Source organism: Carlito syrichta, unplaced genomic scaffold, assembly GCF_000164805.1.
Source record: "Carlito syrichta isolate Samal-C Ts95f unplaced genomic scaffold, Tarsius_syrichta-2.0.1 Scaffold312189, whole genome shotgun sequence".
NCBI classification, from domain to species: Eukaryota; Metazoa; Chordata; class Mammalia; order Primates; family Tarsiidae; genus Carlito; species Carlito syrichta.
Window position 1 is genome coordinate 107749 of NW_007256285.1, and position 17498 is coordinate 125246.

The 17498-nt window shown below is 37.5% G+C and overlaps 1 protein-coding gene across 1 annotated transcript in view; it reads right to left on the bottom strand.

Annotated features, from left to right (window-relative positions):
• Positions 1-16964, bottom strand: part of VWDE (von Willebrand factor D and EGF domains) — an 81329-nt gene extending 64365 nt beyond the window's left edge. The window contains exons 1-3 of the mRNA XM_021718407.1: positions 16786-16964; positions 15144-15375; positions 7212-7277 (exon numbers count right to left, since the gene is read on the bottom strand). Of these exons, the coding sequence (XP_021574082.1) occupies positions 7212-7277; positions 15144-15375; positions 16786-16806 (319 nt within the window). The 5' untranslated portion in view covers positions 16807-16964. The remainder of the gene's footprint in view (positions 1-7211; positions 7278-15143; positions 15376-16785) is intronic.
• Positions 16965-17498: the final 534 nt, after the last annotated feature.

A 17498-nucleotide genomic window follows, 5' to 3' on the forward strand; every position in this document is an offset into this window, starting at 1 on the left:
CCGTGGGCTCAGGCAATCCACTCACCTCAGCCTCCCAAAGGCGCGGGGTTACAGGCTGAGCCACCAAGCCTGGTTTGTTCTAATTTTTTAAGAACTTAAATCACAGAGTCTAATTAAACAGATACTTTCAGATATAATAACAACTTGTTTAAATAATACAGAAGAAAGAGATTGGAAAAACTGTTTGGAATAGAACATAGAATAGGGAATGGAAAATCAACTTAGAGTGATTTATTTTGAGATGATAAAAGTCTCTATATAACACAAAGCATATTCACTTTTAGCTCTTATATCTGAGCATTACATGATTTATCCTGATTTAGTTCATGTCATTATCGCTTATTTCACCATATAAAGCAATTTGTTAACTCTAATAATTATATGTCAACAATTCTTCATTTTAAATTAACAGATTTGGTTAACAGTCCCCATGAAAAGACTGTTTCAGAGAACTTCCGGCAAGATGATGACGGGAAACACTGGACTGAGAGAGTCGCTGTGAAAGTGAGTGTTCATAAAGACTCTTGCTTTCCTCCTGCCGTAAACAGCCTGCTCTTCCATCAGCCATGCAAACCTGTGGCCTGGAGGAATTCGATCCCATGCACTGCTCAGCTGCTGCTGTGCAGTGGGCCACATCCCACCCCCGCCCACCCGGGCGGCCCTTGGCTCCTGGCCCATGGAGCTCCAGGCACCATCCTTGACTGCACCACTCCCCTGGCCCTGTGCCACCCTGAGACAGGCCGACACGCAGGTCCCGACTGTCTCACACTCCACCTCTCCCAGCTGGGCCCCTGGCCACTGGGACCAGAGATCAGTTGGAGCCCTGAGACCAGGCAGAGACCTGCATTGCCCCCACGCAGCTCCACCCAGCCTCCAAATTGGGACATAAGGTGGCTGCTGCTCCCACTACTGCCAGCCTGCTCTTCACCCAGCAAAGCAAGCCGCCTGCAGGCAGGAAGACACTGGCCCCATGCGACTGGTCTGCCACCACCGCCGCCACTACCGCCGCCACCACCCTCACTGAGGGCGGCTCTTGGCTCCTGTCCCTGAAGCTTCGAGCTCCCTCTCCAGCTGTACCACCTGCCCAGGCAGACCTGCAGTGCCTGGCTGTCTTACACTCCACCTCCCCCCAGCTCCCCACCCCCAGCCAAGTGCCCAGAGATCAGCTGGAGCCCCAAGACCAGGCAGAGACCTGCACTGCCCCACCCAGCTCCGCTCAGCTCTGCCCAGCCTCCAACTTGGGACCTAAGACTTCATGTTTGTGTAGGGGAATAGTACATCAGTAAGGAGGTGGGTTGGTTGTACGTTTTTAGTTTCTTTTATCTTTTCTGTGTGTGTTTCTCTTTTCATTTGTTAGTCGGTACATTTATCTGCTTTCCCTCTTACTCTTCTCTCTCTCTACTTTCCTTTTCCCCTCCTCCTTCCCTATTCCATTCTTTTCCTTTTTCTTACCTCATTCTGCTTTCAGGGAACAAACCTATACTCCCCACTGCATGGACAGATTGTAAGGCAGTGGGAAGCAGGTACCAGGGTATCCATACACCTGTCAGTAGATACTGGGATCTGCAGATAGATTTTGAATCACAGCTCCCCCGTCAATTGAATCTTAAAACTGCAAAAAAGTATACCCCCCAACCCACAGTCCAGCTTCAGAATTGAGCAAAGTTAGAAAATTCACATAAGGAAGAATAGGAGATTGAGCAAACAGAAGTGAAAGCAACTTCACCATCCCTGAGCAACAGAATTAAAGAAGGGAGGGAAAGGAAAAAGTGGGGAGGAAAATCTACACAAAAGAAGAAAAACCAAAAGAAGAATACAGTTCTCACACAGACCCCTGGGAGGTCAGTCACTGAGAAAAAAGACTTTGGAATGCAAACAATGAAGAGCCCCCAGAATGACTGGTCATATACTACAAACCCAGACATCAAGACATTAATAGAGAGAATTTAAAGAATTGAGGAGAAGACAAGAGGAAAATAGGAAGGAATTGATAACTGAGATAACAGCAGTAAAGCATACTGTGATTGAAATAAATAGCAAGCTAATAAACATGGAAAGCAGAATTAACCAAGCAGAAGAAAGAATCTCAGCGTTTGAGGACCAAAATATAGAACTAACCCAAACTGTCAAAAATAGAAAAGAAGCTTTAAAAGACAGAACAAAACCTTCAAGAGATGAGTGAATACTTCAAGAGACCAAATCTATGAGTAATTGGACTTCCTGTGGCAGAAAGAGAGACAGAGAACACCCTGGAACAAACATTCCATGAAATTATTCAAGAAAACTTCCCTCATCTCATCAGTGATGTAAAAATTCAAACACAAGAGGTTCAGAGAACCCCTCCAAGTCAACAAATGAGAAGACAAACTCCCAGACACATAATAATTTGCCTAAACAAAGTACAAAAGAAAAAATCCTAAAGGCAGCAAGAGAAAAAGTCAGATTACCTATCAGGGAAGACCAATTAAAATAGCAGCAGATTTATCTATAGAAACACTTCAAGCTAGGAGAGCTTGGAGCCCAATCTTCAAAATTCTCAAAGATAAATAATTTCAACCAAGAATAAGCTACCCAGTTAAGCTAAGCTTTATCAGCGAGGGAGAATTAAAATCTTTCCCAGACATCCAATCCCTAAGAACTTAAGCTGTCTCCAGACCACCTCTACAAGAAACACTTAAACACAGAAGAAAAGGAAAAAAGAATGACAACTGTCTTCACAAGAGTACAGGGAAAAGACTGAAAACACACATGAACCATCTCAAAAATCAAAGGAAAGATAACAAACAAACAGGAACAACAACTCAATAAGAACCTCATGACAGGGATAAACTCTCACATTTCAATAATTAGCCTGCATGTGAATGGACTAAATGCACCACTGAAAAGGCACAGAATGGTAAAATGGATAAAATAACATGAGGTGACAATATATTGTCTCCAAGAGACTCATCTCACCGGAAGGGACACTCACAGACTCAAAGTAAGAGGATGGGAAGCAAAATTTCAGGCAAATGAAACACAAAAGAAAGGAAGAGTTGCAATCTTAATTTCAGACAAAATACCCTTTAACCTATCAAAAATTTTAAAAGATACAGAAGGTCACTACATAGTGATAAAAGGTTCAATCCATCAACAAGAAATATCCATCCTAAACATATATGCACCCAACATAGGAGCACCAACTTTCATAAAGCAGCTTCTAGGCAAACTTAAAAAAGATATTGACTCTAACACAATCATAGTTGAAGACTTCAATACCCCACTCACAACCCTAGATAGATCATCAGATTAAAAAATCAGCAAGGAGATCAGGAACCTCAATATGACTCTTGACCAAATGGACTTAATTGATACCTACAGAAAACTCCATCCAATGAGCATAGAATATACATTCTATTCTTCACTGCATGGAATGTACTCTAAGATTGACCACATCATTGGCCGTAAATCAACATAAATAAATTTCAAAAGATTGAAATTTTGCCATGTACCTTCTCTGACCACAGTGGAATAAAAATAAATATCAGCACCAACAAGCTCCCCCCAAAACCCACAAGACGTGGACACTAAACAGCATGATGCCAAGCAACTCCTGGGTCAACACAGAAATCAAAACAGAGATTAAAAGATACCTGGAAACAAATGAAAATGAAGAAAATCTTACCAAAATCTCTGGGATACCATGAAGTGATAGTAAGAGGGGAATTCATATCTCTACAAACACACATGAAGAAAATGGAAAGTTCACAAGTTAACAGCCTAACAAGTCACCTAAGGAAGCTGGAAAAGCAAGATCATCCAAATCCTAATTTCAGCAGAAGAATCCAGATCACCAAAATAAAAGCCCAAATTCGGGACATAGAAGAAAGAAAATAAAACAAATGAACAAAAAAATCAACAAAACAAAGGCTGGTTTTTTGAAAGGATAAACAAGACTGATGCTCCTCTAGTTAGACTGACCAAAAAAAAAAGAGAGAAAAAACCCAAATAAACACAGTCAGAAACACAAAAGATGAAGTCATATCTGACCCTGAAGAAATACAAAAGATTATCAGAGACTACTATGTACACTTATATGGAAACAAACTTGAAAACCTAGAGGAAATGGAGGACTTTCTGACATCACACAACTTCCCTAGGCTGAAACAAGAAAAAATTGAGACCCTAAATAGACTAATAACAATCCAGGAAATAGACTATGTCATAAGAAAATACCTTAAAAAAAAGCTCTAGACCAGAAGGCTTTCCAGAAGAATTCTACAAAACATACAAGGAGGCCAGGCTCGGTGGCTCAGCCTGTAATCCCGCGCCTTTGGGAGGCTGAGGTGAGTGGATTGCCTGAGCCCACGGGTTCGAGACCCTCCCGGGCAACATGGTGAGATCTCATCTCTACAATAAATTGAAAAATTAGCCGGGTATGGTAGCGCGCACCTGTAGTTCCAGCTACTTGGAAGGCTGAGGCGGAAGGATCGCCGAAGCCCAGCAGGTCGAGGCTGCGGTGGCCGGGAGCAGCCATTGTGCTCCAGTCTGGGTGACAGAGCGAGACTCAAACTCAAACAAACAAACAAACAAAAAACATACAAGGAGGAACTTACAGCAATCCTGTTGAAAATATTCCAGGTGACTAAGAAAATGATGACACAAACAAGTGGAAAAATATTCCATGCTCATGGATTGGAAGGATCAATATTTTTAAAACATCCATTCTACCTAAGGCAATCTACAGATTTAATGTAATACCCATCAAATTACCAGTAACATTCTTCTCAGACCTAGAAACAACAATACAGGAAGGAATTCATATGGAAATAAGAATAGCCAGAACAATCTTCAGCAAAAAAAAAAAAAAAGCAGGAGGTATCACACTCCCAGACTTTAAACTTTATTATAAAGCTACAATAATCAAAACAGCCCGGTATTGGTACAAGAACAGGCATATAGACCAATGGAATAGAACTGAGATTCCAGAAGCAAAATTTCAATTTCTCAACCAACTCATCTTTGATAAAGCCTCCACCACCAACCACTGGGGAGATGAGAACCTATTCAGTAAATGGTGGTGGGGAAACTGGTTGACCGCATGCAGAAGATTGCATTGGGACCCCTAACTATCCCCATACCCAAAAATTAACTCTAAGTGGATCAGAGACCTAAATGTAAAACCTCAAACTATAAGAAGCTTAGAAAATGCAGGATACACTCTTACAGATGTTGGAACTGGCAACCAATTCGTGATCAAAACTCGAAATGCCCAAGCCATAAAAGATAAGATAGACAGGTGGGACCTCATCAAACTGACAAGCTTCTACAAAGCCAAAGAAATCATCAAGAGAGCAGGGAGACAGCCCACAGACTGGGAAAAAAATATTTGCCACCTCCATGTCTGACAAAGGCCTAACATCTAGGATCTACAAGGAACTCAAATGTGCTGAAAAGAAAAAAACAAACAGCCCCATTACAAAGTGGGCAAAAGATATGAATAGACCGTTCTCAAAAGAAGACATAGGAGCAGCCAACAGATACATGAAAAGATGTTCAGCCTCACTAGTCATCAAGGAGATGCAAATTAAAACTACACTGAGATACCACTTAACTCCAGTCAGAATGACCATCATCGATAACTCAAAAAATAACAGATGTTGGAGAGGATGTGGCCAAAAGGGAACACTTCTACACTGTTGATGGGAGTGCAAACTAGTACAGCCTCTGTGGAAAACAGTGTGGCCATTCCTAAAAGTTCTAAAAACTGACCTTTCATACGACCCCGCAATCCCCCTACTGGAAATATACCTGAAAGAACTCAAATCACTATACAAAAGAGATACCTGCACATGTATGTTTATCGCAGCATTGTTCACAATAGCAAGAACATGGAACCAACCGTGTTGCCCATCAAAAGAGGACTGGATTAAAAAAATGTGGTACATATACACAATGGAATATTACACAGTAATAAAGAAGAACAAAATCATGAACTTAGCAGCAACCTGAATGGAATTAGAGTCTATAATACTGAGTGATCTTTCACAGAAGCAAAGAACTGAGTATCACATGTTCTCACTCATAAGTGGACCTTGAACAACTACCATAATACTACAGGAAAAGGATTGACAGTAGCGTGAAACTACGGGGGTGGGTGGAGAGGTGGGATTGACAGTAGTCAAAATCTGCCTGTGGAAAAGGGGACACATCTCATCAACAAAGGTACCTGCACAATGAGTAATTGTATACCTAACCCTGAATTGTACCCACAATTTTAAAATAAAAATAAAAAGAAAGAAAGAATTCAACATGAGGAAAAGAAATTAATCTGTGGATTACAACAATTTGCAGTGTATAGAATGAAAACAAAAAAAGAGGAGAGGGAAAATAAACAACGTGAAATGTAAAAAAAAAAAAAAAGAAAAGAAAGAAAACAGTTTCAATAAATAATTTTAATGTCTAACCATCCTGTAGGTAAGTGGCACCCATTTTATCACTTATGTAATCTATTCAGAGTGATTTATTTTAAGGAATATTTAGTAGGGAGATTTCTTAATATTTGAAATAACTTTAATACACAAAAAAATAGAAAATGAAAAGCATATGTTAAAAGGCAGGGAAAATTTTTGAATACTATTATATCATTGATATTTATCTTATTTAATACAAATGCAGTCTTTCCTTAAAATATGATATTATACTACATAATCTGATTTCTTAGCTATCATACCATGAATATCTTTTAATGCCAATGAATTTACTCCTACATTTTGCTGGTGTTTGCAAAATATTTTATCATTATTTATATATCAGAAATATTGTATCAATCAGCAGTTATTGGGTATTTGCAGTTTTTTTCTCTTTTCACGTTATTAGAAAAATTATGTTGTAAATATTATGCTTGAACACTACCTTAAATTGTTTTCCAAGACAGATTTTTGATCATAGAATTGCTAAGTAAAAATACATGGGGATTTTTTTAAATGTTGAAATAAATTTTTCATGAAAGATTCTACCAATATACACACATTTGCCTAGTTCTCTGTACCTCGGTCAACACTAGGACTGTTTCATAAGGCACAATAAAGTTATTTTTATTCTTGATATCCACTAGACAGTGGCTATGTCAAATAGCAGCGCAATCCAACAACTAAAGCCACAGAACATAAGTAGTTATTAAAATGACCAGCTTATAAACACATTATTTAAAAAGGAAATGTTATACTTACGAACACAGGCACCACCGATTTCGATTTCTTCAGGGCCGCATGGGTATACTTTTGCATCAGAAACAGCTGCCAAAAATAAAGGTTTGTATACTTACTGATCTGAGCATAAAGATATAAATGTGCATATTGCCAAAATGACAATTTCTTGGAGAAATATGCTTTAATATAGGCTAAGACTTTCTTAGTTGTTTTCTTTATTTTTTTTTTCATAATACAATTTTTTTTCTCTTTAGGGATGAGATCAAATGAATATGATACGGGGTCATATTTTAAAATAATCATTGCTTCAATATCTTGGTTTTAAATTTGAATCTGAATTATTAAGTAATGAAACACACTGATGCTATCAATGTGTGCTTGAATTTTTTAGTCTTCTGTTCTTTCTATTTGCTTTTCCCAGTTACTTTTATAGGAATCCAGCCAGCACTCTGGCTCAAAGATTTAATCTCAGGATTAGACAATTAAGAATCCCTAGAAAATGTTAGCAAAGAAAGAATGAATCATTTTGGTTCCAACCTTTTGTTTCCTCCTGATGCAATTGTACGCTAATTACTAAACTACCATAAAGTAGTAGTTGTCAAGAAAGGAAGCAGAGAAGTAGAAAACTAATTTCAAAGCGTATGAGAAGTGTAACACTTGATGTCCAAAGTACAGCAGTGGAATGTGGTTGGGTTGTACGGTTAAGCCTGAGTCAGCACAATGAAAGCTGTACACAGGGAGAGATGCTTGATCCGCATCATAGCACAGTAAAGATTTGTAAGATTCTAACTAGGAGTATAATTCCCTTAATAGATATAAGGCCATTGTACCTGCATAGTATTGTTCATAACAATCCTTTTTTGTTCCTGTAATATCTGTAGTACTTGGAATTACATTACCACTCTTATTCTGATACTGGTGATTTCTTTCTTGTCTTTTCCTTTAATTCATCAGACTGGCTAGAGAATTATTAATTTTAGTAAATTTCTCAAATAATCAATTTTTAATATTAAATTTTCTCTATTGTTTTCATTTAATCTCATTCATGAGTTTCTGTTCTGATTATTTGCTTTCATCTTCTTACTCTGTCTCACTTGTACTTCTTTTTCTAGACACAGCGTACATACTGAGGTCTTTAATTTGTGACCTTTCTTATTTTCCAATATAGACACTTAGTGTGTTTAAATTTTATTTATTTATTTGAGTTGGAGACTCACTCTGTCACCCAGGCTGGAGTACAATGGCATGCTCACAGCCACCACAGCCTCGACCTGCTGGGTTTAGGCAATACTTCCACCTCAGCCCTCCTAGTAGCTGGAACTACAGGTGCACGCCACAACATCCAGCTGATTTTTTCATTTATTGCAGAGATAAGGTCTCATCAAGTTGTCCAGGCTGATCTCGAACCCGTGGTCTCAGGCAATCCTCTCACCTTGGCTCCCAAAGTGCTGGGATTATAGGCATTAGCCACTATACCCAGCTTAGTGTGTTTAAATTTTAATAAACTTCAATTTTTTTTTAATGTAGAACTCAAAATGTGGCTTATTATAGTATATGTTTCATATGCACTTGGGGGAAATGGCTGTGACACTAGAATCTTTTCTTCTTGTCACTGAGGCCAAATTGGTTGATAGAGTGTGCTTGTCTCCTTCATTTTTGCTATTTCTCTGTCTGTGTACTCAATTATTGATATATATGGGTTAATCTCCAATAATAATTGTAGATTTATGTTTCTCCTTACAAACCCATCAGTTTTGCTTCATGTAGTTTGAATCTGTTGTTAGGTACATAATCACTGAAATTGTTATGTTCTCTTGTTAAATGGAATATTTTACATTAGAAAGTGACCTTTGTTTTTCCTGCAATATTCTTTGTTCTTTAGTCTACTTTGTCTAATATTGAGAGACATATATTGTAATTAGTGTTACCTAGGTATATCATCTATTCCTATACTTTTGAATTCATTTTTCTTCATATTTGGAGTGAGATTTTTTAGGCAGCCTATAGTGGGGTCTTGCTTTTTTATCCAATGTGAAAATTTCCGCCTTTAAATACGGGTGTTTAGATCATACATATTTAATGCTATTGTGGATCTTGTAAGGTTTAAATCTACCAGGTTACTGTCTGTTTTCTGTTTATCAGTGGTTTGTTCCATTTTTCATCTTTTGTTGCATTTGAAAAATTGAGTCTATTTTATAACTCCATTTTATATCTTTTGTTGACTGATTAGTTATGTTTTGTTTTATTTGAATAGGTGCTTTGGAGTTCATAGTATATATCTTCAAATTATCATAGTCTACTTTTAACTAATATAATACTACCTCGCATGTAGTATAAGGACCTAAATAGCCTTCTATAGAGAAATACAGAAAGTGTTTTTTTTAAAATGTAAATTTCTATAAATTTTTCTAAGGAAATAACTTTCTAAACATATGATATTTTTGTTAGAATGGCTTTGATTACAAGTATGACCTTGAATTAATGTTTCTTTTCTTATTTGGCTTCTAGAAATCTCTAAGCGTTGATAAATTGGGTGGATACATACACACATATATGAATGATAAGACACAAAACATCTTCATGGGAATAGACTGTTAAAGTGAAATTTTTATTCTCTAATTTTTGTAGTTTTGGTGATTTTTAAATAAAATATTACGGTTCCCAGTCAAACAGGGACTATTGGCTAGAGGCAGCAATATGTCCAAGTAATAAGTGCCGTTTCACAGACTGCCTTTGAAGATAAGGAGGAGCCTGTGAATTCCTCTAAATAGCAGTGATAAGACTTTTTCCAAATAAGCGCCTTAAAAGGAAGTAAGTTTCAGTTAGCACAAGCCCTCTTTCACCTTTTGAACTTTTCCTTTTATCCTCTCTAAATGCAGATAAAAAGGCTAAAACTGGAGCCTCATCCTGTCACCATGAAGGAAAGGATTAGTGAATTGCAAAGGCCTCAGTCTGACATTGTAAAGTGGCCACATCACCACCAGCAGTGAACACCTGCTCCAGATACTTGGTAAGCAAGAGAAAGAAACTCTTAAGCAGATTAAGTGACCGTCATTTTTGTTTGTTGTCCATGCGGTCTAATTCATGCAGTTCTAAATGGTATTTCAAGGCAAGCTTTTATTGACAAATCAGAAAGAATAATTCATGTATATGTCTGCTTAATAATGCATCCATTAAGAGTGAAAAATAACAGTTGTTTCAGATAAATTATCCCTCCCTAAATATTTGTAGGATTTGAATGTGGAGAATAAGAGAGGTAATTTTGAATAATACAGGTTAAGAAATTGAGTGGGTGTTAGTGACATTAAAACAGAAAATATATCTTTGGAGGGAGTGTCATGAAATGCAAATTTTAAATATTATGTTTCTTAATTATCATAATACTATAAGAAAGGGATTGGCAGTAGTGGGAAACGGCCAGGGGAGGAGGGTGGGATTGGTAGTTGAGGGAAACTGCTAGGGGAGAAAGGGGCACACCTCATCAACAAGGGTACCTGCATAATCAACATTTGTATACCTAACCCTGAATTGTACCCCACATCTTTAAAATTTAAAAAAAATTGTTTAAAAAAAGAAAATGACTCTCAGCCTGAAAATTAAATAAATATCGTGTTTCTTAATTGAGGGTAAACATAACATTTCTGTTGAAGTGATTGTGGGTATTTGATGGTATTCCCTGATGTGAAAGTTTCGTTTTCATCTTTAATAGCTGTCAATGTTTCTTCAACTAACATAGATATAGCATTGGTTTTTCCATGAAACACCTAGAGAATTTTCCACAAACATTTGATAATCGTATAGGAAGGTTTACAAAAATTAACTATTTTTTTTTATGACAAGAGTACTCAATGAGGGAAAGTTTTTCAAAATCTCTCATCTTGGCCGCCCAGGGAGGCTGATGCATCTCTCTGGATTTTCTCTTTCCCGTGGCTGGCACCAGCTGTACTCAATGGAGCAGCTGCTGTCCTTCCTTGGTAAACAGACGGCTCTCAACCAGGTTTAGCTGCACAGCAGGGAGGGAGTGGGAAAGTTTGCAGCTCACTCACTCAGGATAAACCTCCACAGAGTTCTGGATGCGTAGAGTACAAAGTGCGGAGTTTCCTAAGGGCCTTCCTGCCCTTCCAGACCCACGTCTGTCAATGTCCTCCTCACTCTCTGAGTCTAACATTCCATACGGCTTCTGTTCTTGTGAGCACACCATGTTCTCATTGCTCCAGAGCCCTGTCACCTGCTGAGGTTGTTTAGGAGGCTTTTCCCCTCACTCTATCTGACCTCAGGCTGGCAGCATCAATGCACCATTGTCAGAGGTGCCTTTTTCTGGTGATAGCTCACTAATGGTGACATCCTCTCCTCTCCTCCGGTATTCTCTTCAACAGCAATTTTTAATCTTTCCATTCATAACATTAACTGTGATTTGTAATTGCATAAATGTTCTGTGTCGAGGGAAGGGACTACACTTTGTTTGCTCACCCCTCTATACTAAGGACCTGCTGTGTTGGTTAGAAGATAAATATGACTCCAGCAGTATATAAATACGAAATAACGGATACTTTATTATTACATGTGTGGGATGTTGCCAATAAGTACTCTCTCAAAATAACACAATTTATACATTTATTGTTTTCATCTTATTAGTAAACAACTTTATTTTTCTTTTTTAAAGCTAGAATTGCCAGCCTTGGCAGCCATTGCACTCCAGCCTAGGCGACAGGGTGATACCTTGACTCAAAACATATTTTTTAAAGAGATAAAAATAAAGATAGAACTATTGCCTTGCAATCAGTAAAGTAAATCTAAACAAATCTGCTTTCCATAAATGTAGCATGTATTCCAAAAACACTAAAATAATAAAATATGTTGAAAACATTATTTTCCTTAGTCTCTATTACTATGTAGACAGTAATATCTTATTTGCTTAGAGATTATGGTCAATGATGATATACATATATCAACCTTAGAAATCATTTGGAAATACTATGGTAGCAATAACAGAATGTGAAATTGGGATGTGTGTCATTGTTTTTAAGAAAGAAATAATGCATTACAAACTCCCCAAAACATTAAAATTATTATGTTGAATTTTTAACTAAAAGAAGTAATTAACCATGGAAGAAAACCTATCGTTATTACTTTGCTGGCCTTAAGAGACAGATTTTTGAGATGTAAAAATGCTAGAAACTTAAAATAATTAATTTTTATAACACTACTGGTTCAAATTGTATAGCTATGTTGAGCAAAATGATTTTTGAGTTTAAACATTTACAATATATGTATATATTTGGTTATTAAAACCCAAAACATGTTGTGTTTTAACTATTTACACTACCCAACTAAACTGTTTTCCTTGTTTTGTTGTATCTGTGTTATGTTGGGTTTGAGAGTAGAGGGAGTCTAACCTCAGGATGAAAATGTCAGTAAGCGATACTCAAATAACTGTTACTCTTGACTGAATCAAGTGTTCACCCACTTTGCTAACTCTGTTTGCAACAGTATCTCCCAGCACTTTCAGTCTCCTACACATGGTTGAGCCCAGATAACACACTGCAGGTTGTGTCTCTCCCATAACTGGTCATACATGAGTTCACACACCCTTCTCCCAAAACTGTAGGATAAATCCCCCCATGTATTAGCATCACCATTGTCTAAACAGGCCCAAGCAAAAATTGCCATTGTATAGTTTCTTCCTGTTTTGAGCTTTTCACATCTGAGGAACTAGGGCACTAGAGCTATTAGACACTGCTATAGAATATGCATTTGTTGAATCCTGTTTTGCTCAGGACACCAGGTCGTGAGAATCTCCTGTCAAGTACACATTCTTTTCAAGGAACTCATAGTCACAGTTGAATACAGAGAAAATTTCATTAAGCTCCATTGCCTGTGGTGAGCTCAGCGATGGTGTGTTCTGGGAGCCTGATCAATACTGTGGTCAATGTCATTGACCAATACCGTGGTCAATGTAGGGCACATGTGTCTGAGGTGTATTCTGTGTCTACGTATGTCATGTCCTCTCTTAGATAATAGTCCAAAGCAGAACTCTTGATTTCTCTCTCCCTTCAACTTGATGTGTTTATACCGCTAGTCTTTCCCTTCTTGGTTACTCAAGCAAAAAACACCTAGATATTTGTGCCAAATTCACCTCTGTCCCATAACCAGAGTTTGAGCTACATCTCCAAAGACCAAGCCATTTCCAGCTCCACCTTCTTGAAGCCACCATCATCTCTTTATTGAATCAATGCAATAACTCCTGGAATTACTGCAGGAATGACAGTTAAATATAATCCTCGGATCATATGGTTCATCTGCTTAACACATCTCATAAGCCTTTTATGCTGCAGTTTAATGAAATCTAATTCTCACCATGAACTTCAGACCCTACAGATGCTGTCCCCTACTTACTCTCTGACCTCATCTCCTAAGATTTATCCACTTACTCTTTTCCTGTCACCATGTTGGTCCTTCAGTTCTTTGAACTGCCATCTTCATACCTACCTAAGGACATTTGCACTTGTTATTATTTCTACTTGGAATGCTTTCCCCCCCATATCTTTTCATGATTGCCTCATTCCCCTCTTTCAGTGTTCAGCTCAAATCCATCAGTTACTCAAAAGGGACTTCCTCGGGCACCCTCGGTAGGATGGCATCCCTGTGCCAGTTCATTTTTTGTGTTGACCAATTTTCATTCATTTATAACAGCAATTTCCAAAATAATTGTATTTTTGGTTTTATGATAAACATTTGAGTTTAAAACAATTTAGACTTGCATAAAACTTGCAAAAATAATAGAGAACGTTACCTTGTGTCCCTTATCCATCATCTGCAAATGTTGATGTATTACAAAACCGTGATACACTTGTCACAACTAAAACACTGATCTCAGGACTGTACTCTTAAATAAACTAAAGACTCAATTCTGATTTTACCAGTGTTCCTTGATGTCCTTCTCTGTCCCAATATCCAATCTAGGATATCACATCGCATTATTCCCATCAATCACATTGCGTGGTTTCCTTCAGTCTACGACAGTTTCTCATGCTTCTGATTTTCCATAAATTTTGAGATTTTTGAAGAGTACTGTTAGGCATTTTGTAGAACGTTCTTTAATTCAGGTTTATATGACCTTTCTCATGATTAGACTAAGATTATGGCTTTTGGGGAAGAATACCACAAAGAGAAGTGCCTTCTTGATGCATACTATCAGGAAATATGTGATGCCCCATGCATTATTGATAGTAAAATGAACTTTGGTCATTTGATTAATATAATATCTGCTGGTGTTCTCCACCGTGAAGGCACTAGTTTTTGTTTTTTGTTTTTTTCCTTTCCATACCCCATTATTTGTAAGCAAGTCATTAAGTGCAGACCACAGTTATAATGAAGGGAATTAAACTGTATCTTCTAGCTGGAATACTGACTGCGAATATTATTTGTAACCCTTTAAGGGAGCCTTATCTCCTTGTATCTAATTATTAAAGTATTTAATCATGTATTAATAAAGTAGGGACTCAATATTTATTTTATTCCTTGAGTTATGGTCACTTTATTTTTATGTACTATCTGAGGCATTCCACTGTACTGTAAGTTTCATGCAAAATACATATTTTCATAATAACTTTTACTCTCCATTCTTCTTTTCTTAATTAAAGGGGGGAATGAAGGCAAGGAAACCAAAGAATTTCTTTTAGCACAATCATTATGTTTGGGAAAATGGTGAGACGTCTGCTTTGATACTTTCCCATCAATAAATATTTTTTTGAGGACTTTAAAGATCTCAGCAAAGAATCCTAAATAAATCTGGCCAATTTAAACCAGAAGTTTAACTTCAATCTAGCAATAATGGTAGACCAAGTCTCTGAGATTTGCATGAGCTCAACACAACCTATCCGGAGGATGGCACAAACACATCAACAAAGTTCCATCATTAGCAGTTCATGTGTATTGCTAATGTTTTCTTACCTTCTGCGCAATAGCCCATACATCCCTGAGTAGGTCGTAGTAAGTACACCAAAAATGTCCCACAATTCCTTACAGACACTGGAATTTGAAAGAGACAGCAGTCTTTCATAGTGCTAAACAGAAACTGCCATGTGGCACAAGCTGTCAGTTGCTTGATCTCCCCAGGAGATGGCAGTGTTTCTGAATCTCCCAGAGACAGCCAGATGGGGGCCTGAGTTCCACAGTGGTTCATCTTTTGCATCAGTGAAAACAAAAGTTGAAAATTCAATTTACTTTCATACATGGGTAGATATGCCAACTTTGAATTTTTTCCAAACAACTTTTACAATATTAAAATTCCAATCTAAAAAAATCTAATAACGTGTACCTGTATTGTACAATAAAAGCAATTTTAAGGAATACTAAATGTATGAGTACAAACCTCATAATTAATAGAACCTTATTCAATGTAAATACCTTTAATATATTTGTCACATTTGTACTGTAAACAAGAGAAATTCCATCTCAGATAACTTAATAAAATACTGGATACATTCAAAGACAAAATAAATCAACAGATGTCATTGTAACATATAGCCCAAGACAAATTGACCTTGAAAAGTTCTTGAAAAACTGTTTTATTTATTTTTTGAGTTGGAGTCTCACTCTGTCACCCAGACTGGAGTGCACTGGCACACTCCTGGTCACCATAGCCTCAACCTGTTGAACTCCAGCAATTCTTCCGCCTCAGCCTTCCAAGTAGCCGGAACTACAGGTGCACACTACCATGCCTGGCTAATTTTTGATTTATTGCAGAGATGAGGTCTCGCCAAGTTGCCCAGGTGGGTCTTGAACCCGAAGGCTCAGGCAATTCTCTCACCTCAGCCTCCCAAAGTGCTGGGATTACAGGCTGAACCACTGAGCCCAGCTGAAAAACTGTTTTAAAAAATTATATATAAGAAGTTCATGCATAGTTCAGGAAGCAAGAAAAAATAGGAAAAAGAAAGAAGTTGTCAAAAATCTGGTAACTGAGCAACTGCTTAGTAATTTGGAAAAAATACAGCCTCACTTGAAGCAATTACCAAAGTCATTTCCAGATGAAAAATAAAATTAAATAGAAAACTAATCCAGGAATAATAAGAAGAAACTGTATATGGTTTTGGAAGAACTGAGGCACTTACTAAATGTATGATCTTAGGCAAGGCACTTAACATCCTTCTCTTTTGTGTTCAGTGAAAATTAATACCCACCTCAGAGTGCTATGGTGAGGTACAAATGAAACAATGTATATAATGTGATTTTTACATCGCTATGGTTTAATAATTGTTATCCAGATTATAATTCTTAATATTATCATTTCCATGCTAAAATCAAAAGAGAAATTTCAAAGGAAAGATTGATAGATATACTTGTTTAGTAATTTTGAAAATATAAAATAAGCAAATAAGGAAACAACTACTTGTAAATAGTATTATATTAGGATGTTAAATTATTTATTATTATACAATTATATTTATTGGACTAGGTAACATGGAAATACTCTTTCATATTAACTCAATTTGATACAAAATTAATATTTCAGCATGAGAAATACGTTGGTTGTAAGAAGATTCAAGCCTCATATGAAAAAATGCATACTGAAAAGCACATGTAGTTGAAATACCTCAACGCATTTGGTCGGCATCTCAGCAGGTCTGTCAAAGATGAGAAATCGATACCATCCAGGAGAGAGGGAATGGTCACATATCAGGTCTTGAACAGCTGACTGCTGAAGGTGCCATGAGTCAAAATGGACACTTCTGTAAGGACTTCGAAGAAGCTGGTGTCCCTCAGGAGAGCACTCTTGAGCTAGAATGGAAAGACAGGTGTTTGGGGTAATGTTTTTCAATCATTGACATAGTTCAGTCCTCAATTAAAATTGTATTCCATAACAAAAATTAAGCTAGTAAATCTACTATTGCACACAAAGATCCTCTGAAATATCAGAGCAGAGCTGCAGGGCCCCACCTGCTCACCTGCCAACCCTGATGAAAGACAAGGAGTCTGGGGAGGAGCACCCCTGTAGCCTGTCCCAGATTGAGGAGAAAGATTTTGAAATAAAGAAAAGGGTCATCCTGTTTCTGCCAGTCTGTACTGGGGCAGCAGATTCAGATGATCTCCCCCTAGAGCACCACTCTTCCTGCTACTACTGCCTTCTCCACAGGTAGGCCAGAGAATGAAGGACAGGCAACAGTAGCAAATTTACCTGATTAAAAACCAATACAACCAAAAAGAAAAAAAAAGAAAATTCTGCCCTCGCAGATGAGGCAGAACTTGGAAAAAAATACCAGCAATTCCCAAGTACCACTGTACTCCAACCTGGGTGAAAAAATGAGA